Raw genomic sequence first — 22,037 nt, 5'->3', positions numbered from 1 at the left:
AAGAAACCCGACCCATTGCCAACAGGATCATCTCGAATCTTTTTGGTGAGAATCCATAAATCTTGCGGTCAGTTTTTATCAGGTACTGTTTGTGTTTAATCTTAAATAAAAATATTTAAAATAATTTATGACCGCATGATGTACGATGAACGGACACGATTCATTAATTTTCAGAATCCTCACAAAGAAGATCCGACGAGAATCTAGATTCGATCTATTGTAGCTAAGTAATGGGTTGGTGGGTGGTGGCCCCACTCATGCTTCTTCTAGTCAAGAAAGGAGAAATTTTTCTATGTGACTGGAACACACACCTCAGCATGACAGGTGGTGTTCCCCGTTAATAACCTATTAACACCTGTATTCTTGACATAACAATACTCTTTTTACAATTAACAAAAAAGAAAAAAAAACAATTAAAAGCAATGGTCGACTCCCTCCCGAATACCAGTACAGTCCAACCCCCACTCCCACCCATCCCTTCCTTCCCTACACGTCTCTATCCCTTTCTATTTCGTTTTCAATATTTCTTCCTCTTTTTTGCGCTCCTCCTGAGAAGGACACAAAGAACGCTGAAAATTCATCAGATCATAAAATCGGAGGTCAAAGACGACAAATCTGGGTCGATGGAGGTGGGTGGTTTCTCATAGGGTAGAAGAGAGCGAGAGAGAAGAGGAGAAACAAAAAGAGGAAGAAAGGTGTCGCCGGTGGAATCACAGGGCGGCGATGTGGGTGAGTGATTTAGGGTGGGTGGTCGGCGTGGCAGAAGGAAGTCGAAGAGTTTTCTGACATCTTTCTCTTTCAACTATTATGTTAAGGATATATTAAGAATTTTGTTGACCAATTTATTTAATGTCTATCATAAATAGCAAAACGTGACAAATTTTTTATTTTCAACAATAACATTGACACAATGTTTCATTGGTTGGGAACCCACGTAAGTTAATATGCCATCACCTAGAAAAATTTCTCTCAAGAAAGAGAGAAAAACAAATTCTAGACTCCGCCTACACCTTAGGAAGCAGCTAGCTAGCGGTGGGATCCTCACGGACAGAAAAAGATTGCAGTCAGTTTGATAATGATCGAGTGACATTGCTTCTTCGGCCCGAAAAAAAATATTGTGACATTTCATTTCTTACAAACTTTTCAAATCGACTGATTTTTATATATCGTAACGGATGGTTCCAAAGCTTATAGTCGAAAAGAATAGTCACAATAGATTTTTCAAACTAGAAAATATCTCTTTTTTAGCGACCAAGTCCCTCCAGTCCTGCTCAAGTCCTCCCTACTTTATTCTTTTCCCTTTCCAATCCCACCTACTCTCTCTCTCTCTCCCTCCCTCCCCTCTAGTATCTTGTTGGTTTTCTGACTCTCTCACTCCTCTCATTCACAGCCAATTCCAATTCTCCTTCTCCACACATGGAACCCGTGCCACAGCAACAGCAGCAACCAGCAGGAGGGCCCCGCTTCACTCTGCTGAAGCAGTCCTCGCTTGCGCCGGACCGGGACGACTCGGTGACGCCCGAGCCGGTTGACCCGCGGGTACGGCTCATGTACATGGCCAACGAGGGCGACTTGGACGCCATTCGAGAGCTCCTCGACTCTGGCACCAATGTCAATTTCAGTGACATCGACGGCCGCACCGCCCTCCACGTCGCCGCTTGCCAGGGCCAAACCGACGTCGTCAAGCTCTTGCTCCAAAGAGGCGCCGAGGTCGACCCGCATGACTGTTGGGGCAGCACGGTAAGCAATTTCACTGCAAATTTTGTCACTTTTCTACGTTCGTCTGTATATATATCTGTTGTATGTATAGGTTTCTAGTAGTGTGTGTATGTATATGTGTGTGTATGTATATATATGTGTGTATGTATAGGTTACTAACAGTGTAGTGACTCTGTGACTGATTTATTTGTTGAACAGCCTCTTGCAGATGCAATTTATTACAAAAACGATGATGTGATCAAACTTTTGGAGGATTACGGTGCTAAACCTCCGGTATTTACTGGAGTTTATGTCATCTATTATTGTTTGGTTGTGCAAAGTTTGCTTCTTTTGCTTCTTTCTTTTCTAAAAATTAATTATTTTGTGGTTTTTGCAAAAATTAGATGGCTCCAATGCATGTCCAGAACTCACGGGAAGTCCCCGAATACGAGATTAATCCTGATGAGCTTGATTTCTCCAATAGTGTCGAGATAACCAAGGTAAGTCTCATTTGAAGAAAGGTCCTATCGCATGGGTGTTCGTTTTTGTTTTGTTTTTTGAGGTCTAATTCAAGTTTACTATGACACAACGAATGAGCTTGGGATAACTTATTCAGTTGAGTATGGATTGGTATTGATGGAGGAGTTAAGTAGGACGGTTTAATGGTGATATTGATCTTTGATTGCAAATGAAATGTATGTCAGGGAACCTATCGTATTGCATCATGGCGTGGAATTCAAGTTGCAGTTAAAACGCTTGGGGAGAAAGTATTTGCTGATGAAGATAAAGTGTACGTTTGTCTTTATGCATCAATTTTTGTGTGAACTTTTATCACTACTTGACTTTTGTTGTAATTGAGATAATGAATTAAAAGGTCTCAAGTCTTTCTTTTTGGCTGGAGTTTTAATTGGCTCAATGGAATCTCAGAAATGCATTCAGGGATGAGCTTGCTCTACTTCAGAAGATACGGCATCCAAACGTTGTCCAATTTTTGGGGGCTGTAACACAAAGCAGTCCAATGATGATTGTCATAGAATATCTATCCAAGGTCAATTGAAACATGTGAATGGAATTTTGCTTTATGTCTTTCATTTAATATCATCATTCATTCCTACGTCTTCCACATTTCATTATTTTGCATCTGAGTATTTGATGTTGACTTGTTATAATTTGGATAAGTGATACTTTAGTACCCAGTGAAAGGCCAAGTGATGGATTAGTATACAATTAGGCCCTTCAGCATAATGCCAAAAAGTGTGACTTTTGGTAGATGACTTAGAGTTTTAAATGCCTAAACTGTTGGATTGCGTTGAAGTTACAAAAAGAGAAGGGGCATTAATGGACCATTGACACACTGTAGATTGTAGGACAAACAAAATGAGACAAATGTATTATGTGTTTGTTTAGCATCAGACAATATTTGTAAAAATGCAACATATTTGTTGATCTTCTTTTTCATCTGAGCTTCTATTTTTACTTTTGCAGGGAGATTTTCGTGCGTATCTTAAAAGGAAAGGTGCATTAAAACCACCATCAGCAGTAAAGTTTTCACTCGACATTGCTAGGTCAGTCAAGTTGCTTGTACTCTGAATTTGTTTGCAAGTTTTCTTGGTGAACATCAAAAATGCCATATCTTGACATGGGATCTGAATCATCTGATGTTTCCATGCTGTATCATCAATTTGGAGTTTGATTACCTTTCTTGTGGGGAACTTGAGGCATATTCTTTGAATGATTTGAATAATTTACTGCAAATGTAATTTCCTACATTATTCTGAAATAGGTTACCTGACTTGAAACATATCATCCCAAGTTCCTGGATTTCCTTTGTTTTATGCGGGACAATTTTTTTTTTTGGAGTTGTCAGCAGTTGAAAAATCATAAGGTCAGCTGCTTAATTGGCATTACCTCTGAGGATTACTGTCCCTATGGACACATCCCATTGAATTGCGAACTCTAGATCCATGTAGAGCTAGAGAATTTCTGGGGTGGGAATTCAAATATTGGTTATATCATTGACTGGGATTGGAAACCCAGTTGGTTTAGTTTTGGTGTTACCATTTATTTACTGGGTCATGCTTATCTTTGTTTGATCAACGGAAACAGTATTTAAATGAACTTTTGTGTTTTAAAATTCATAGTGGTGGGAGGTGGATGATTGCTACATGTTATAACCGAGTATTCATTGCATGTGTTCTTTTATCTTAATGAGCACTGTACTGAATTACACTGCAGGGGTATGAATTACTTGCATGAGCATAAACCTGAAGCCATAATTCATCGAGACCTGGAGCCCTCGTATGCTCTCGCACTCTTTCTCTTTATGTTTATTGTTGCTGTTATTTTTGCTAGTAGAGAAATAGATGTATACCAACATAATTTATATCTACTCTGACTCATAAATAAGCGATCGGGGGTTTGTTCCTCTTAGCCTAGCATATAAAGCATCATGCTTAAATGTAGCAATGATCATGTGCTATCAATAACTAAATGATTGAAACTTTTGATAGTTTCTTAATTGTTCGTGAGTAAGATAACAGAAACATATTGCGGGATGATTCGGGGCATCTGAAAGTTGCAGACTTTGGGGTGAGCAAGCTACTGAAAGTTGCAAATACAGTTAAAGAAGACAGACCTGTGACAAGTCAAGACACTTGTATGTTACCTGCTTTTAAAAAAGTTTTCATTCTTCATTTCTTTGATCAATGCTATTTTGTGTGTAAAACTACGTAGCCATCTGATCAATTTTGACCTTTACTAAGAAATAAACCCAGCTAGGCTAGATGAATTTTTTCCTAACTTGAGCTGAGAGAGTGGATACTGCTTTAGTTTACTGCATGGGTAGCTAACCCCAGTAAAATCCCCATTTAGGTTCCGGTGTTTCACTTAAAGCTGTAGAAGCTGTGTCTTTGCCTTGAATGTTAGGCATAACAGGATTAAGGCTTAGGGTTCTGTAAACATGTAATTATTTCAATTTAGATTATAGACTGTAGACTGAGCTCCCATCATCATGTCTTCCTGTTACTGATATAATAACATCTCTAATGTACAGGGAGATATGTGGCTCCAGAGGTTTACAGAAATGAAGAATATGATACCAAAGTGGATGTTTTTTCGTTTGCTTTGATCTTGCAAGAGGTACTCTTTCTCTCTTTGTCCGTACCCCCCTCCCTTCTCTCTCTCTCTCTCTCTCTCACGCACACACCCACCCACCCCCCATTGCTAACGATATTGCAGTAACTACATATAGCTGTTATATAGGGTATTTCTCCATACATTATCTTCTTGCAATATGTTTGTAAATTCATCCTAATATCCAGTTTTTTAACTTGTATTGTTGTATATGGGATGGACTTCTTTCATGTGTGGTATACCCTTACTGGAAATTTTCATGTTAATGAATGTCCTGTATTAATCCAGCACTCAGTTGAATTGATTTGTATTAATGTTTTCCAGTTAAGAGGCGGTTTATTCTTGATGATCAGAGAAAAAGTTTTAATAATTGAAAAAAAATGTTATGTTATTTTCCAGATGATTGAAGGTTGCATACCATTTTCTACAAAGCCAGAAACGGAAGTTCCTAAAGCATATGTTGCAAATGAGCGCCCACCATTTAGAGCGCCACCAAAGCATTATGCACACGGATTGAAGGAGTAAGTTGTTTCCATACATTTGATCTTGTTCTGTATATATGAAGTGTCATTTTCCTTTATATCTAGCCAATCTTTTGTTCGTTATAATGATGTATTATGGTCCCAAAGAGTTACTGTGGTACTGGAGACAAGTTTTTTGACACGTCTTCTGGGCAGTTTTGGCTCCTTAATTCTTGAAACCAAAAAGCGATCCTGATAGGAAAAGCTTTGTACTTTTTCTTCTCTCTTTTCCAAAAAATGGTTATATTGTGCATGTCCAAGTTTTAGAGAGAAAATGCCTTGTTACGATGCTCAAAATACAGACATATTCTCTTCTACAGGGTTAATTCCTTATTAAGAATGCTTACTTAAAGTTTTTGTATAATGTGTACAGGTTAATCGAGGAGTGTTGGCGTGAGGACCCATTCAAGAGACCATCATTCAAGCAAATAATTAAGAGGTTGGATGACATTAATAACCAGTTTGCTCGAAAAAGACGCTGGAAGGTTCAATTCTCTCTCTGCTTTAATAACTCGTTTTTCTGATTGCCTCTACATCTTCTGGAATTATTTCTTGTTGGCACACACACAGGAGAATGTGGAGTTTTTTTTTCTTCAGAGTGACCGGTATTCAAGAGGGTACCCAACATATCATAGAATAAGTGGAGTGATACGGAAAAATATATTATTTGCTCCACTTGTGTTATGACATGTGGAGTAGGTACTTGGAAAAATCTCTCAACACACTGGAAAATTTATTCTCGTGTATATATTGAGTCAAGTGCAAGTCAATTTGCTTAAATACACTTACGTAATATTGTGTATTTCGCACAGGTCACGCCACTTACATGTCTCCAGAATCTCGAGTCCTTGTTGAAGAAAGATCGAACAAGTCCAAGCAGCCGTTCATCTTCCTGCTCTACAATGAGATGAACAACTACAGCCGTATTTCGTGCAGTCATTAAGCTCTTTTTTGCCCCAAACAGTTCAAGCTTTTTTTGTCATAGTAGTTGTGAGATAGTTTACCTTTCATAAGATTTGAGTTTCTCTCTTAGGTGGACCGAGAGACGCTGTTACTCCTCCCTATTCTTGCATAAAGCATTTGTAGAGTTTCTCCGAACCGGAACATTTTTTTCTTTTTTCCTTGTTATAAACAATCATAATGAAATCTCCCTATTTTGTTAGCTCTTTGGAATTTTTTCCAGTTTTATGTTTTATACGGTGTTTATTCTTCTGATAAGACTCGACTTGTGAAGTCTTCAGACACATCGTCGGAAGACGGGTTATATTTACGCATGTCCATGTGCTTGCTTATGGTTTGGAGCCCTGATTTGAACGCTGAAACCTGTGACTTAAACAACTTCAATGCCCAACGCCGTTGGTCTAGAAATCCAGAGGCATTTGGGAGGAGACCTGCAGCTGTAACTTTTGCAAGCTAACCAAGCTAACCAACTGAAAAATTAGGAAGGGACCTAAATTGTATGGGGAAATTGTGAGCAACTCCTTTGGCACGCGGCGACCAATCATACAAATCCACATGTGAATGTTTCTCCATATTGGCGTTGTTTGATTGGCACGACGCACTAATAGCAGTGTACTCGTTCCATGAAAGTTTCTCCAGGCCAAAAACTGGAGAAAGCCCTTAGAGTAAGATGAATAGCAGTGTACTCATTCCATGAAAATTTCTCCAGGCCAAAAGCTGGGGAAAGCCCTTAGGAGACGGCCTCATCATGCGTCTACTCAAAAGGGTTGACATAGCACTAAAGAAACGCAACCGGGGAAGGGGAATCGGAACACAAACTTGCCTGGCATTCAAGGTAAGATATAAGCTCCTTGCCACAGCTGCGCAAAATACGAACAAACGCATAAGCATCGACTATCACATTGAAGGCACTCCCACGAGCACAACAAATCTCATAGTTGCATTGAGCGAAAGTGTAGAAAGCTGTCACAGCAACAGGCACATGAGGTTGCATCTCTGTTAAAATTGACAAACCAACTAAACAAAGTGAAGAAGACGACAATATTTGTCAAAATTTGAGTTTTCCTTGATCAGATGCTAACTTTAGAACACCTCTCTAAGATTAAGTAGTAACTTTTTCTCTCTCACTGCAAATTGTCTCAGTTGTTTTCCAGGTATTTTCTTCCTGCAGTTGTTCCAATGTGTATCCGCTGCCATCGTTTCCTTTTCTGCCGATATCATTGCTACGGTATTTTTTCTGGATGGCATTATCATTCTCAACCTCCTCATCTTTGTTTCCCCATCCACCATTATGATTGCTACGATACTTTTTCTGGGTGACATTATCATCAACCTCCTTTTCGTGTTCGCCAGAAAACCTTTTATAAAACTGCTTAACCTTAGGGTGCACCTTAATCTTGCTGGGATGGAAACCGGATATATACAGGCCTTCCAAGCTTTTCACACGGGAAAGAGTTACATAAACCATTCCATATCCGAAAGATTTTGAGAGATCGGTGTAAAGACGGTCCAGAGTCATGCCCTGGCACTTGTGAATGCTTGAAGCCCAAGCCAGTGTGAGAGGTAGCTGCTCTCTTTGAGCAACTACTGAATCTCCCTCTGTCACATCCCATGTTTTTGGTTTTATCACCTTTATTATCCCCGAATCAAATTTAACTATTGGTAGCAGCCCACCATCACATATGCTTGTCAATCCCACATCTTTGGTCTTACGAAATGCCATAACAGTACCAGTAGCACCATTTACCAGGCCACGCTGAGTGTTCAAATTTTTTAGCAGCATCACCCTTGCATCTTTACATAAGCCAATTTCTTTAGGCGCAATCACCTGTTCAAGCTGTCTCTTCCAAGGATCGTGACCACTATCAACTGAAGTATAAACAACAAGTTCATTACCCAAGCTCTCCAATCTACTTGCATTCACTCTATTTACGTCTTGAATCCTTGGATAGAATTGTACTGCAGACGGATCTGGCTCAGAATCTGCGCAAGAATTTTCTAAAAACTTCAAGTCTTCAGGATCAATCTCCCCTGTTCTAATACCCTGAAGTATCCTGATCAGTCGAGGGTCTGACTGCCGAAAAACCTTTGTAAGATTAACTTGTAAATCAAAGCTAGATTCCCAACAGTCTGCTTCAAATGCAAATTCCTTACTCTCTGAATTCCACTCAGTTTTTACATGTGGTAACTGAAAGAAATCCCCACCCACAACAAGCTGCATTCCACCCCAAATTTCATCAATTTGTCGTATGTATTTTGCAATGTATTCAAGACTATCAAGCAACTCCCCGTCAACCATGCTAATTTCATCTATGACCAACGCCTCGGCTTTCGACCACTTCCTACAAGCCTCCTTATTCGAGAGAACCCTACTCAGCAAAGTATCCCTATCATCATTGCCACAACCAATACCGGCGAAAGAGTGAAGGGTCTGCCCACTGATTGCACAAGCCGCAACGCCAGTAGGTGCCGTGACAAAAACCTTTGAAGGTGTGTGACATCTCTTCAATAGTTTTATAATGTGCTTAACCAACATTGTTTTCCCGGTCCCCGCGGAACCGGTAATGAACACAGATTTCCCCTCAGAAATGGCAGATATGATTTGTTTCTGCTGTTCAGTCCACTTAACTCTAGGGTTTTTGGGTTTGGGTCTGAATTTGTATTTATCTTGAACACAATTTATGCTTTTTCCACTAGTTTTGGTGCTAAAATTTCTCTGTGCAGAAAATGCATACGCAAAAAACTTCACACTCAGCATTTTTTCCACTCAAACTCCTTTCTGGGTCCTCAGGACTTTGTCTAAAAACGCTTCTTTTTCCTCAAATAATCGCATTTAGCAACACTAACAGATGCAACAGTTGATTTGAAAAGCAAGAAAAGATTGGAGCTTTACCTTTCACATCGTGCTCTGGAAATGGACGGCCAGAAATTTAAGGACTTTCCGGCCAAACTCACAAATCACCATCTCCATTCTCCAACATTTATCTCTGATAGAAAAGCGTTTAAAATTCAAATTCTAAAAGGACCGAAAGGGTTTCTCTCTTGCAAATGTTATAACGCTCCTGGTTGAGGGTGACGGATGGCGGAGATTGGGCTTGTGCTTTTCGTTTTAGGTCTCTTGGGCTTCATGAGCAGCCTATGTTGCTATGGGCTTCACGAGCAACCTTGGTTTAGATTTCTTATTTTCTCCCCTCTGTTTTTATTCTCACGCGCTTTTGTTTTTGTGTTTTTTTAGCCTTTGAATTGAATAAATGGAAACAGAGTTAAGAGACAAAAATAAAAGAAGTGCAGAGAAAAAAGACGGGAGTGATAATTAGTACTCAAAATAAATTGCACAAAAAATAGGCTATTGAATTGAAATTGTAAACACGAAAAATCATGTAGCAAATAACAAGAGAATACGTGGAAATTTGCATGTCTACAGAAATATTGGTACTAAAATTTCAAGTTAATAAAGCTGTCAAGGGACCTCTTATGTATTGAAATCCAATTAAACTGAGAGTGAAGATGTTTAAAGCTCAAGTGCTTTTGAATATTTATCCTCGCACTCTAGGTCCTAAGTTCTATTTCTCTACCCGTACAATCACTTATCTATACCACTTATTAATAGAATACTATTTGTCTGCCAAAAACTCATAAAAACACTATTATACCTTTTTCTACATAATTAAAAAAATATATATCAAAAAAGAAAAATTATAGACGTTAATGCAAATATAACTATTATGATATGTTTTTACCATTATCTGTGAAGACAGTGTATTATATTTCAAGTAATTCCTTCTGTTATTTGTTAGGAAAAATGAGAAATAAAATACAAATGAAAAAGAAAGAAAGAATGTGATTACTATATGGTTCATATCTCCAAAAAAACCCTGATAATTTACAACATATATATGCTACATAGAAATAATCAATTGAAAGGGTTGGGAAGAATTAAATCTCAGCTTTTAATATCATGCTAATTGTGATTAATTACCTATAAAAGAGGTTTTAAATCTATATATAGTGGATAACTTGCTATTAGGATCTGGTTCCTCCAAATTACAAACCCTAGATAGTAGATATCCAAAGCGAGGTACTGATGAGTTATTATATGTAGTAAATAATGAGTCACCTACCTATTAACAAAACTATTTTTACCAACTGAAAGAGTAAAATTAAAGAAAAATAATCAAAATAAAAGTTATGGACAATATAGTAAACTGAACACAAAATTTTTTTTTTTTTTTCCAAACCCTCACAACTAGGTAGCCATATCATTTGCTCCCACTTTTTTTTCCACATTTCTTTCCCAAATAAAATACAATTTTAGTGATGAAATAGATATACATAGCATGTCATTAAAGATATGAACAACCTTTTTCAGCTACAGAAAATCGTTTCAAGGTCGCCACAAAAAGCTTTAGTGACCATTTTTTATGTTTCTCTCTTTCTAATTTTTATTTTTAAAATTTTAATAAGCATATACATAGCATGTGTGCAATTGCTTGTATTATATATATAAAGGGAGAAGGCAAAAAAATGAAACTTTTATAATCTCAAAATTGCCCTTCTAACATTAGAATTTCAAAAGAAAAAATAAATTCACAAAAATAAAAAAAATATCAAAATAGTGAGACTGTGTGTGGTTAGAAAGTTTATTATTTTTTCAAGTATATTATTTATGGTTTTGCTTTTTGGTTATTGGTTATTGGTTTTTTACTTTTTTGAACATAAAAAGTAAATAAAAAGGAGTTAATTGTTAGCAAGACTGCAAGAGGTTAGTACATATATGAGAGAGAGAGAGAGAGAGAGAGAGAGAGAGAGAGAGAGAGAGAGAGAGAGAGAGAGAGAGAGAGAGAGAGACTGTGATGTATGAAGAGAAGAAAGTAAATAAAAAGGAGTTAATTGTTAGCAAGACTGCAAGAGGTTAGTAGATATATGAGAAAGAGAGAGAGAGAGACTGTGATGTATGAAGAGAAGAAGGTAAAGAAACGTATATGAAGGTGAGACCGAAAATGACCAAACCAAACACTAACTACAGAAATGAAAATGGTGAAAGTTAGTACACTCGCTTATTAGTTGCATTACATGCACTGATCCCCTGGCACTGCTCAAGAAATATTTGTCATCATTTACCAGCATGTGTACTGCTACTGCTTTTAATTCATGTCCAACAGACGGATCTATATATACCTCCTTGGACGTTGGATATTTAGTGTTTGTGAATTTAAACCATTGATAATTTGATTGTTTAGCTAGCTAGTTTTGTATCTTGACCAAGTTAATTAGCTGTATGCATATATACATTGTTAGGACATGCATGCAGGATCGATGAAGCACGGACAGAACCAAGTTGAAATGAACTTTGTGGCCGGCAAATTCATGTTGGTTGGAGTTTGGACTTTGGACTATATAGTGTGTGAAAATTAATTACAATCGAAATGGGAAAAAGACAGGGGACAAAGGGTATCGTTGTCTGTGCATGGCCTCAAATTTTTAGCCAAGCGGTGAGCCTTCCAACTTGAGGACCTTCTTCACTTGTTTAAATATTTCCTTGAATTTATCAAGTGTTCATTCTCCAAATTTAAAGTAGTAGGGCCAACTCTAAATACCCACTAACTTCAATTCGATCCCCCCTCACTTCTAAGTTCCGATGGCTTCGCATTTCGTGCGCCTAGCCATGCCACTCACGCGCCACTCGATTCTGGGAACCATGATTTGAGATGAAGTTGAGGTTGTTTACGTAAGAAATGAAAATCAAGTCTTTCAGAGTCAAACCGGGTACTGTCCCCATTTAACCATTCGTGCACTCGATAAGTATGGGATTTTTATATAAAAGGCTCCGATGTTTAAGAGATGAATTTTAATATAGGAGAATGCTAAGGAGATTTTTTTAAAAGTTGGACTCTTTATGGTATTTCTGTCACCTCAATTTTTTTGCACAATGTTTATAATGTTAGCACGAGAAATAATGTTAAACTATGAAGGTGATAGATAGTCTATAAAAAGTCCTACTTTAAGAGAGTCTTATTAGCATTTCTTTTTAATATAAAGTTGTGATTATTTTGTAAGATGAATGATGGAGTAGGCTACACGTGAAACCAATTCCACATTGGGTAGTTGGGTGTAGCTAGATTTGAACTCATTCTGATACAATTTTCAAGTTTGAGAGAGGGGAGAGGTCCAACACTTAACCACCATGGAATTCATAGGTGTTAGAATTTTATGCACAAAGTTTCTACACAATTAAAAATATAACCGCTAAATAAGTTGTGATCTATTTTGTAAGATAATCGATATGAGCTTTTTTCCTTTGTCAACACCTAAGGGAGTAAATTGGATTTCATATGAAAAGATAAATATGGGACCAAAATCAGATCCAAGGAGCAAAATTGCTCTCAGGATTATCAGCCCTTTAATATGCCAATATACATGCCAAAAGACAAGGATTAGTTCGACGTGCCCTCGTAAACTATCACCATGCACGATGTTTCGGCATTGGTCCATTACATTTATACATGTTTTAAGTTTAATGTTAGAGAGACCATCTTTTAAACTACATTTTATAAACCATAAGATGTGGTTGTTGATAGTTTCTTTTTAAAAAAGAACTCTTATTAGCACTTTAAAATCTTATTGTGCAATTCTCTCAAAAGTGCGTTTTTCTTTCTAAATATAAAAAGTTTGGAGTAAAAAATAAGTGGAGTGCCAATAACAATTTCGGTGGAGATCTTCGAGCTGCCGTTGAGGGATGACTTGACCGTCCTTGACCAAGCGCAATCGGGGACCATTAGCTTAGCTACCTTCTCTTTTTAAATTCTTAAAGGATAATACTAGAGAGACTATTTATTTAAATAATGAAGTCTTACTTTATTGCCACACCATGTGGTTTAAAAAATATGATTTAAAAATATGGTCTCTCTAGCATTTTTCTTTAGGATGGTGCTATCTACACACCCATATTTACTTCTTCTACACCCCTCTCAATTTTCGGTCTTCGAATCAAATGAATTAAAAAAATCAATAACAAAAAATTAACAAAAATATGTGTGAAAAGTAAAAATGAACGTGTGAATAACACTCTTATTTCCTTTAAGTTTTCTTGTAAAGCATTAGCTTAATTTTATATTAATCGATCAAAAGTTGATTAATATTTAAGAAGGCAGCATTCATAAACAAGGTGTGGAGCACCAAAAGTTGCTCCACAGCATATACGCACCAATAACACCATCATAAGCTTTAAGCTAGCAAGTGATCATTTATCTGAGAAATTTTTCATTCTGACATTGTATTTTTTATATAAGTGGTAGAAATTATATTTTTTAAGTTATTCACTTTTTAGTATACATATTCCACCATTGGTATTGTATCACATAATGTACATCCTGTGTTCTAATCACACTGAAAAATCTCTCAATTTATCAAGATATTGATTACTGGTATCCAAGTTCCAGTCCTTGGAGAGAGAGAGGGGGGGGGGGGGGATCTTGATAAGGATTAAGGAGAGCTCATGTGTAGGATCATGCATGTTGATCACTGCATGGCAAAGTGATTAATATATTGATTAGATAAGTTAATTACGTCATTGTCAATGCCTTAGGGTTCCCTCCGCTCAAATGCTTAGACTTTTCCCCTTAATCATCATTCGTTTAATATTTTACCAAAAGACAAAGTATATTAGTGGTATGGCTCTCAAGTCCAGATATTGATATATCACGTGAATCATGTGATTACATTAACCTGTCACATGCATGCCATGAGTGGCCATAACATTAATAAATTCCCAATTGCTGAGGTTTTTTTACTATAAATATCTAAGCTATTAACTCACATTATGCATGTTCTAAAGTCTGTAGCTACATGAGGGGAGATTTTTCAGTGCCGGGAACACAAGGCGTAATACTAAGAGTATAATAATACAATTGGTTGGAAACTTGAAAAAAAAAAAAAAAATTCAACCAATTGTATTATGACTTAGCCAATGTACCGAGCTGAGTTCTTAAAAATTTCTTCCACATGAGGAAGGAAAACAAAATGCAAAAGCTAGCCTAGCTAGCTAGGGAATCACTGTTCAAGGTTGTCATACCCACCCGCCCATTGGAGGTGAGTCTTTCCTATTAATTTGAAGATTTAAAACGTGTTTAATTTGACCTTATTAAGAAACAATAATGATGAAGAATCTCTCACCAACTTCTTCTCTACACAACTAACTGCTTTGATGCTCTACTTATGTTACAACCTCTTGCTACAAGGCTCTATTTTACATATTAGCACCTACGTTCTAATGGCTTAAGATATTGGAGACTTAAGATTGAAATCTTAGATTTGATTCTACTTATGAAGCAAAACATCTATAATGTACCATAGACTTAAAATGCATATTTTTTCTAACCAAAGTGAGTTTCATATTTGTGTTTTAACACTACAAGAAAAATGAGCACTGCACACAATAAATTATTTGTGCCCTTTGAGGCCAAAAAGCACCAACAATTGTGCTCATAGACCAATAGCAACAATGCAGCTACTATCTTTGCGTCTGTGCCCTCTATGGGCGTCACCATTTGTCAAAGGGCACAATATGTTCTTTGCTGCCCAAAAGGCTCAGCACAAATAAGGGTTTTCTGTGCCTCTTTTCTGACACCATGTCAGATGACTTTTCGTTAGCACAAGTTTGTTATTGTGCCCAATAGGATAAATATATAAAAAAATATATATATTCAAATAGTAATACCATCAATAAGAAATTATTCATACATATAATGAAAATAATTCGTAATACATTTTTTATTCCATGAAAAACTATTAACTAAATCTAAGAACCTAACAAATACCATTACTCTCGAGTTCCTTGCATGCCAGACAACCCTCAACCACCGCAAACAACCTTCAGCCCCTGCTCCAGCCTCTGAAAATGAACATGAGTGAGAAATCTATCGAGCAGTAAAGGCAGCGATGCTGATGCATTGCTACTTTCTTTTGAAAGACTATGTAGCAAAGTTTCGACAGAAACGCCAACCAAAATACATAAATATTTTTCAATCATTGCCTAAATACACATACCATAAACTTTAACGATTTCTTATGTAAGAGAGTAGCTAAATAGCAAGTTGTTACACTAGTCCTAATTATAATAGTAGAAAGATATACTCTTGGCAGCATAATGCAACAACCAGCCAAATTGAAGAAAAGAGCAAAGAATAAGTAAAAAAACAAATAACCAGGCAAGCACAAGCTAATAAATAAGTTTTTTGAAATCTAACCTGCTTATAATCAAGTAGCTTTCAGCTTTGATAATGTCTTTCGTGCTTCCACTCGGTAGGGAACTATACAACAATATGAAAAATCATTATAATTTATCAATTTATTATAAGTCCGAAGAGAGGAAAGGTAACTTATCAATTCTAATACACAAAAAAAAAAAAAAAACATGTAGTTACTCTCCAATGGAATAACCAGACAAAAGGAATCACCAACGGGAAATAATAATGCACTTAGTGTAGCATATACAGAAAGAACAAACTTTTATAATCCAATACAACAGAGGAGAAAACATATACCCTTACAAGAATAAAATTTACTGGAAGGTGAAAACCTAACCTGTTCTGGGATGGAAAAATCTGAATCTTAGCATAGTCCCAAGGTGCACTGGCATCAATTTCCCCTCCATTTTCAATGCGCTTAAAATTGAACCCAAGCAGAGCAACCTGTATGGGAAAAGAGGGAAACAAAGTTTAGGTAAAAAAAAATTCAAATGCAGATTTACAAAAATTTAGCACTTAAACAAACTAAAAGCCTGCGAATTCAGTGTAGTAGATACACATACATACATACATCCGTACGTACATATACATATAAATTCAAAGATAAAGAAAAACCAAATAGTTTACAAGAGCAAAGAAAATGAAGGGATAAAGAATGAAAGATATACCTCTATCATCTGTGGGAGGACTCATATTTGCTTTAGGGGCCTTTCCACCACCTGCTTAAAGATGATTCTTATTTCACAACTCCACCATCCAAAACAACCAACAATGGAAGCAGAAGATTAATAGGGGAAACTACAAGTACTCCTCATAAAAAATACATTTACAAGCAAGATAAAAAACAAACAAAACTTCTAAGATTTTCTATAAAGCAGTTCACACAACCAACAAGAGGGGAAACTACCACATATTTCCCGTGATGTTCAAGGACCAAAAAACTTTCAAACATTAAAAACTTAAAAATGCATTACTAGGTTGTTCAGTCCCATAAAACTTTGCACAAGGTTACATGGCTAGTTGCTCAATGATCAGATTCGTTATAGATAAATATTATCATCTTCATTTTGATTCCAGTATTCAAGCAGAGACTAGAGAAGTTTCCTATCCTTTTAAGTTATGTAACAGACCAAAGAAATTGACCAACTGGAATTACCGCTATTGAGAGCGACCATGGCAAAAACCTGTTGAAACCGACTGACATAACCCTTTGCTTGATGTTAGTGGATAAAAAACCCACTCGGCTAACAGACTACAATATTCATTACATACACATTCATTATGTAGTCAAATAGATACACATTCATTATATAGTCATCAAAACGAATATAGTCGAATTCAAAACCATTCCCACAATCAGTTGAAAATGACACCAAAAAATAGAGTTAATTAAAATCAATACCTAGAAGTTCCAGATCTGCCATAGAGTAAGGCTATCTCAGCATCTTTTAGAACTTGCAAATTCAAAATGTCTTAATCAAGTATATAAAAAGAAAAATCAGGTAAGCAAATACAATAGCTCTGAAGGTTAACATCATAATCCCCTGTTTGTTGTAGAAGCCCTTTGCAAGGTTTGTGCTTTCTTGTGCTTCTTTGGATTAAGACGTATGGAAGTTCTTGTCGGGGAAATTTTAGATGGAAGCTAGTTGGAAATTAACAGCATCATATCAAGCAAATTGCTTCGAGCATACAAAAGCTAGTTGGAAATAAAATTAACTATAAAGGGAAGATTAGGAGAAAAATTGGAAGAGACTTGAACAAATAAACCATTTGCCACTTCCAATACCATAGCAATTTGACAACATATCAAAGTACAACCACTGCCAGTTCATTTGCTTTCTAAGAAACCCCTTCTCTTTCTAGATTGTAAGTTCATCAATACATTATACATACTACTACCAGTACCAATTCATGCTTTATTTCCTAAACTAAATTACTCTACCAGTTCAACTTCCTTAAAGAATCATTGCCTACTGTTCAAATACGAAAACCCACTCGTTGTACAATCAACCTGAATTGTACAAATGCGTTCATAGTGACAAGTCACAAATATGAACAATCAACCTGAATTGTACAATCAAAGAGAAATATGAACAAATTTGAGCAAAATGGAATAACAGCCTTCCAATTAATTATTGTGCCATGAAAAAGCTGAATAACAGCTTTCCAAAGCCAAATATACCATTGGCTAATACATTAATTAGTACATATACAACTCAATATTTGTTAATTCATAAAAACAGCCAATCACCTTCCAGTATAAACCTATTCGAAGTGACAACAGGTCACTTCCCATTCGAAGCAAAAATGGGTATGTTTGAATCTGAACCAGATCAAATCCCCTTTTGATTACCCAAAAGAGAAAAACGCTCAGTTCCCTTGTGTTTCAAACGAACCCTAACCCTAACCCTAACCCTAAAATTAATCACAAATTATTAACTAAATTAACCAATACAAGTTCTAAACTGTTACCATTTTACCTGGAACGAAGTGGAAAGGAAAGAATCCCATTATACAGGCATTGAACTGAAGGGGAACTCGGGATGAGATGAGAGTTGAGGCCAACTGATTTGTAGATTCTGTGTGAAGGAGATGGATTTGCAGAGTCTGAGAATTTGTGAACTCGACTGAAGACTTGAGTTGAGACCCACCGATTTGCAGTGTGTGTGAAATTTGAAGGGGAAGGATTTACAAATTCTGTTTCTGCGTGAGATGTGAACTCCGACTTGAGAATTGAGATGAGAGGCAAGAGAGACACAGAGAGGGAAATAGAAAATTTTGGCGAAAATAGATAAAGAGAGAGAGAGAGAGAGAGAGAGAGAGCCTAGGGTTGAAGAGAGGCTCGGAAGGGGAGAGCCAGAGAGAGAGGAGAGGCGGAGGAATTGAGGAGAGGCTGGGTTGAAAGGGGAAACACAGAGAGGTGGAATGAAGGAATGAGGACAGAGAGGCGTGAAGATTGAGGAAAATGGCTTCTTATTTTGTTTAAAACATTATTTTAAACAAAGGGCACAAAAAATCTACTTTTACTTTAAATATATTAAATTATAGGACACAATTATATTTATGGTGTCATTGCAAATTAATAAAAAATTGTCATTGCTGACATTAACGGCACAAAAGTCATGGTTCTGTGCTCGATAATGTGTTTGTGTCCACTTTTCTTAACATTGCGCACAAGTCATGGTGGCCATTACCAAATGAGCACTGTTCCACCTTATTGGTGTTTAAACAAACACAAACACCTCGTTCGTGTCCCTAATTTTGTGCCCAAAGGCCATTTTTCTTGTAGTGTAATTACAAGCAAGAAAAGATATTGTTCGACCAAGCAAATTATGATTTATATATTAATTTAAACCGTCTTCATTGCACAAACCAATAAGCTCAATACCATCCTTTTTGAACTCAAATATAAAAATATAGCTAATATTGAAGATGATCTCAGACTCTCAAAAACAATTTGAGGTTGCGAAACTGAAATTGTAAATACAAAAGCCATTGAGATGAGGCAGACGATATCAGTGTTCTCAAACATACAAACTCAAGAACTCAAGAGTATCTTCATCGTGAACAAATAATAGATGGAGTTTATACTTGACTGTGTGTATAACGAAAAAAAAAAAGAAAAAAAAAAAGCCGAACAAAAACTTTCTTTTACGTATATAGGGCCAGAAACAAAACAATCTTGAAAGGCACGTTTGAAACAGCAAAACAACTCTATAAAAATGGCACACATCCATTGTGCAACCGATTGCCTATTGGATTTTGCTAGAATTCTGACCATTGATAGTGCGTCATACACTAATCTGCGAAATCTCGCTGTATAACGTGAGTGATCGATTGTAACATAATTCACTCCTATTACTGTAGACTGTTTATTTTATCATGTATATATTCATTTTCTTTTTAGAACTCAGAATAACGATAGAAACGTAATTAATTCAAGGAAACGCATGCTGGTTATCTTGACGCGGATCCTAGTGTACGTTTGATTTAATATATGAAATGAAACCAGTAAGTGAGTGAATAATCATAAAATCCAAGGGTATTCGGACAACGCAGCACATGAATCAGGCGCAGACAGAGGACATAAAAATGGAAAGAGAAAGCTCAAAAAGCTGCTCACAAAAATTATTAAATAAATAAAAGGCGGGAAACATCCCGAATTTCTTAACTTGTCAAAAGTAACCAGAAAGATAAAATTCAGAACCGGAAAAATGTAAAATAAAAAGAACTAAAGAGAAAACATTATTAATTGTTGGAGAAATGTTTAGAGGATTCTTTAAGAGCAGTTTCATCGGGGAACTAATAGGCCAACACCTAGCTAAAAAATCAGCCCGGCATCCAGGCTATCCATTTTAGCCTAGCATTTTGACCGGCACCCAAGCCAAGCCAAGCCAAGCAAGAGACCGGCCTAAAATCGACAAACCCACATGCCGGGCCATCTGATGTCAGCCGAGCCATCAATCTCCCACACGATCAATGTGTCGCATAGAGATCTTGGTGCAGAGCTCCTCGAGGCTGAGGTTGAAGAAGGCCAATTTGCAGGCGGAGCAAAGGGTGGCAGGGATGGGGGGTTGGGGGCCTTGGACGCCCTACTCGAGGCTAAAGTTTAGAGAGAGGGAGAGAGAGATAGATCTCTTCCACTGTGTTCTTCCCATATCTCTTCGTCTTGTTAATGGGTTTCTTTCTTCTGCACATTGGAGGGAAGCGGTGGGGGAGCTTCTGAGGTAGAGACAGGGGAGGGGAGCGGAGATGCATTTGTTAAAAATTAAATTATTATTTTATAATAAAAATTAATAATATTTTAATAAAATTGACTAGGCTATTTGGTTTTAGGGATGAAGATGTTTTGCCCTATTACTGTACACTGGAGTATATTACTGTTCACTTGAGTGGATAAATGAGCTAGGTGCTGGCGCAAAGTCTTTAGGGGTAGAATTGCTCTGAAAAGTGTACTTTTTATGGTCTATAAAAAATAACCTTAAATTGTAAAATAACAGAGAAGTTACGGAAAGTCTCACCATTAAAAAAATTCCTTAGCATTTATCTATTGTAGCAAAACAAACACTCCCCTCATGCATCCTTCTTTTCTTTTTTTTCTTTCTTTCTTGTTTTTCTGATCAACTGCTTTCTTTCTTTGTTTACAGTACTGTTGATCAAAAGATGAGAAGCCCGCACAAAGCTCAGATAATATTTTGTATTACAGCTCAATCTTTTCAAGCATGCAGATTTTGAACACGTTCAATATGTATGATGGTGCAAGTTTTTGTCCAAAAGCGCTCCAATATATTTCTAACCTAGCCCTAGGGCTAGAGGTACAACTACAAGTTTATCATATATGAATGTTCAATCTTGAACCAACTAATTAATTAAATAAAGGCAGCAAGCAATTGGCATGGGCTTGTTCTTTGATTTACACAAGTCTACCAGAAATATGCATATATGTTCCAAGAATATTTCTCTCATTATATTTTGTGGAGGTAATCTGGTAATTTGGAGAAATAAGAAATAAAATGTTGTTGCTTGCTTAAATGCCAAAGCAAAGTACGGGGGAGTTACTTTTGGAACTACAGGAATACTTTGGTTACGAAAGATCTTGAGGAATTTGGATATGTCAGAAAGAAGCCATGAAGTTGTATTGTGACAGTAAAACCACATGTGAGATCGTAGCTAATCCAATTCACATGATCGAAGGAAACATGAGGAAGTAGATCATTTTTTTTGGGGTGTGTTATCCACACACCCTATTTTACTTCTCACACACCCCTTGATAATTTTTGTTCATTGATCTTCTTCAATTCATCCGATCTGACAGTTGAAAATTAAAAAGATGTGTGAGAAGTAAAATGGGGTGTGTGGATATCACACCCTTTTTTTTTCATCAATGAGAATCTGGAATGAAAGATTATTGAAATACTTATAGTTAAGTCTAAAGATCAGTTTGCAGATGTTTTAGCGAAGGCATTATCGAATAAGATATTTGTAAGACTTGTAGGCAAATTGGGCATGTCTAATATCTATGCACCAACTTACGGGAGACTGTTAGAATATGTTAAAAATAAAAGTGTGAATATTGTATTGACTGAGATTTCTTTCCTTAATGCGTTTCCTAAATTAATTGTGAAGGTTTATCAACTACACACACACACACACATATATATATATTCCCTTCTAGTAAAAAGAATAACATTGAAGCATTCACAAATTCTAAGTGTGTACGATTTATAGTTCAAGCCCCTAGATAAATCATGAGTAAAAGAATATTCTGACAACCAATTATGAACAATATACTAATTCTGTATCCAAATAAAGAAAAATGGAATGATCACACCGATGCTCGTAGAAACTCTTAACAATCTTGACATGCTTGTATGAATTGCAAAAATTAGACATTCAAGAAGAAAAGGAATGAATCTTACAGAGGAAGAAAGAGAGCACAATTGTATTTCTCAATATTCTGTTTGTTACAAAATGCTAACCG

General features: G+C 36.6%; 3 protein-coding genes across 8 annotated transcripts; 1 reads left to right on the top strand and 2 right to left on the bottom strand.

Annotated features, from left to right (window-relative positions):
- The first annotated feature begins 503 nt into the window (after positions 1–503).
- On the top strand, positions 504–6,513 carry LOC137707693 (serine/threonine-protein kinase 12). Of its 2 annotated transcripts, none has more exons than XM_088689458.1 (13): positions 504–729; positions 1,391–1,740; positions 1,918–1,992; positions 2,103–2,198; positions 2,403–2,488; positions 2,626–2,746; positions 3,184–3,263; positions 3,934–3,996; positions 4,239–4,354; positions 4,751–4,836; positions 5,230–5,351; positions 5,725–5,836; positions 6,164–6,513. In XM_088689458.1, exons 2-13 carry the CDS (start codon positions 1,417–1,419, stop codon positions 6,260–6,262), a joined length of 1,380 nt encoding a protein of 459 aa, XP_088545584.1. In that variant the 5' UTR covers positions 504–729; positions 1,391–1,416; the 3' UTR covers positions 6,263–6,513. The 2 variants fall into 2 exon arrangements, with proteins under 2 accessions (XP_088545584.1, XP_088545583.1); XM_088689457.1 differs by lacking the exon at positions 504–729 and adding an exon at positions 933–1,032 and having other exon boundaries at positions 1,249–1,740.
- A 717-nt stretch (positions 6,514–7,230) lies between these two features.
- Positions 7,231–9,336, bottom strand: LOC137709083 (ATP-dependent DNA helicase pfh1-like). Its single transcript, XM_068448224.2, has one exon. It carries the CDS (start codon positions 9,067–9,069, stop codon positions 7,414–7,416), a length of 1,656 nt encoding a protein of 551 aa, XP_068304325.2. The 5' UTR covers positions 9,070–9,336; the 3' UTR covers positions 7,231–7,413.
- A 5,660-nt stretch (positions 9,337–14,996) lies between these two features.
- On the bottom strand, positions 14,997–18,510 carry LOC137727057 (uncharacterized). 5 transcript variants are annotated; one of them, XM_088688397.1, is made up of 6 exons: positions 18,037–18,510; positions 16,959–17,198; positions 16,225–16,275; positions 15,894–16,000; positions 15,561–15,619; positions 14,997–15,201 (listed from the first exon to the last, which is right to left on the bottom strand). In XM_088688397.1, exons 3-6 carry the CDS (start codon positions 16,231–16,233, stop codon positions 15,041–15,043), a joined length of 336 nt encoding a protein of 111 aa, XP_088544523.1. In that variant the 5' UTR covers positions 16,234–16,275; positions 16,959–17,198; positions 18,037–18,510; the 3' UTR covers positions 14,997–15,040. The 5 variants fall into 5 exon arrangements, 3 of the variants coding, with proteins under 3 accessions (XP_088544523.1, XP_088544522.1, XP_088544524.1); XM_088688396.1 differs by having other exon boundaries at positions 16,225–16,303; positions 18,037–18,508; XM_088688398.1 differs by lacking the exon at positions 16,959–17,198 and having other exon boundaries at positions 18,037–18,509.
- Between the last annotated feature and the right edge of the window lie 3,527 nt (positions 18,511–22,037).

This window comes from Pyrus communis, chromosome 17 (assembly GCF_041283825.1).
Source record: "Pyrus communis isolate YQ-2024b chromosome 17, ASM4128382v1, whole genome shotgun sequence".
Taxonomy (NCBI): Eukaryota; Viridiplantae; Streptophyta; class Magnoliopsida; order Rosales; family Rosaceae; genus Pyrus; species Pyrus communis.
Note: the sequence above shows the minus strand (reverse complement) of the source record. Positions and strands in the feature narration are given on the sequence as shown.

Bases quoted from the DNA above. Each gene is read 5' to 3' on its own strand.
- LOC137709083 (XM_068448224.2), bottom strand. From the start codon at position 9,069: ATGCTGAGTGTGAAGTTTTTTGCGTATGCATTTTCTGCACAGAGAAAT.
- LOC137727057 (XM_088688397.1), bottom strand. The intron at 15,620-15,893 runs GTTAGGTTTTCA...ATTGTTGTATAG, and splicing joins ATTTTTCCATCCCAGAACAG to TTCCCTACCGAGTGGAAGCA. The intron at 15,202-15,560 runs GCAGGTTAGATT...GTTCATTTTCAG, and splicing joins TGAAAGCTACTTGATTATAA to AGGCTGGAGCAGGGGCTGAA.
- LOC137707693 (XM_088689458.1), top strand. From the start codon at position 1,417: ATGGAACCCGTGCCACAGCAACAGCAGCAACCAGCAGGAGGGCCCCGC. The intron at 2,489-2,625 runs GTACGTTTGTCT...ATGGAATCTCAG, and splicing joins TTTGCTGATGAAGATAAAGT to AAATGCATTCAGGGATGAGC. The intron at 4,837-5,229 runs GTACTCTTTCTC...GTTATTTTCCAG, and splicing joins TTGCTTTGATCTTGCAAGAG to ATGATTGAAGGTTGCATACC.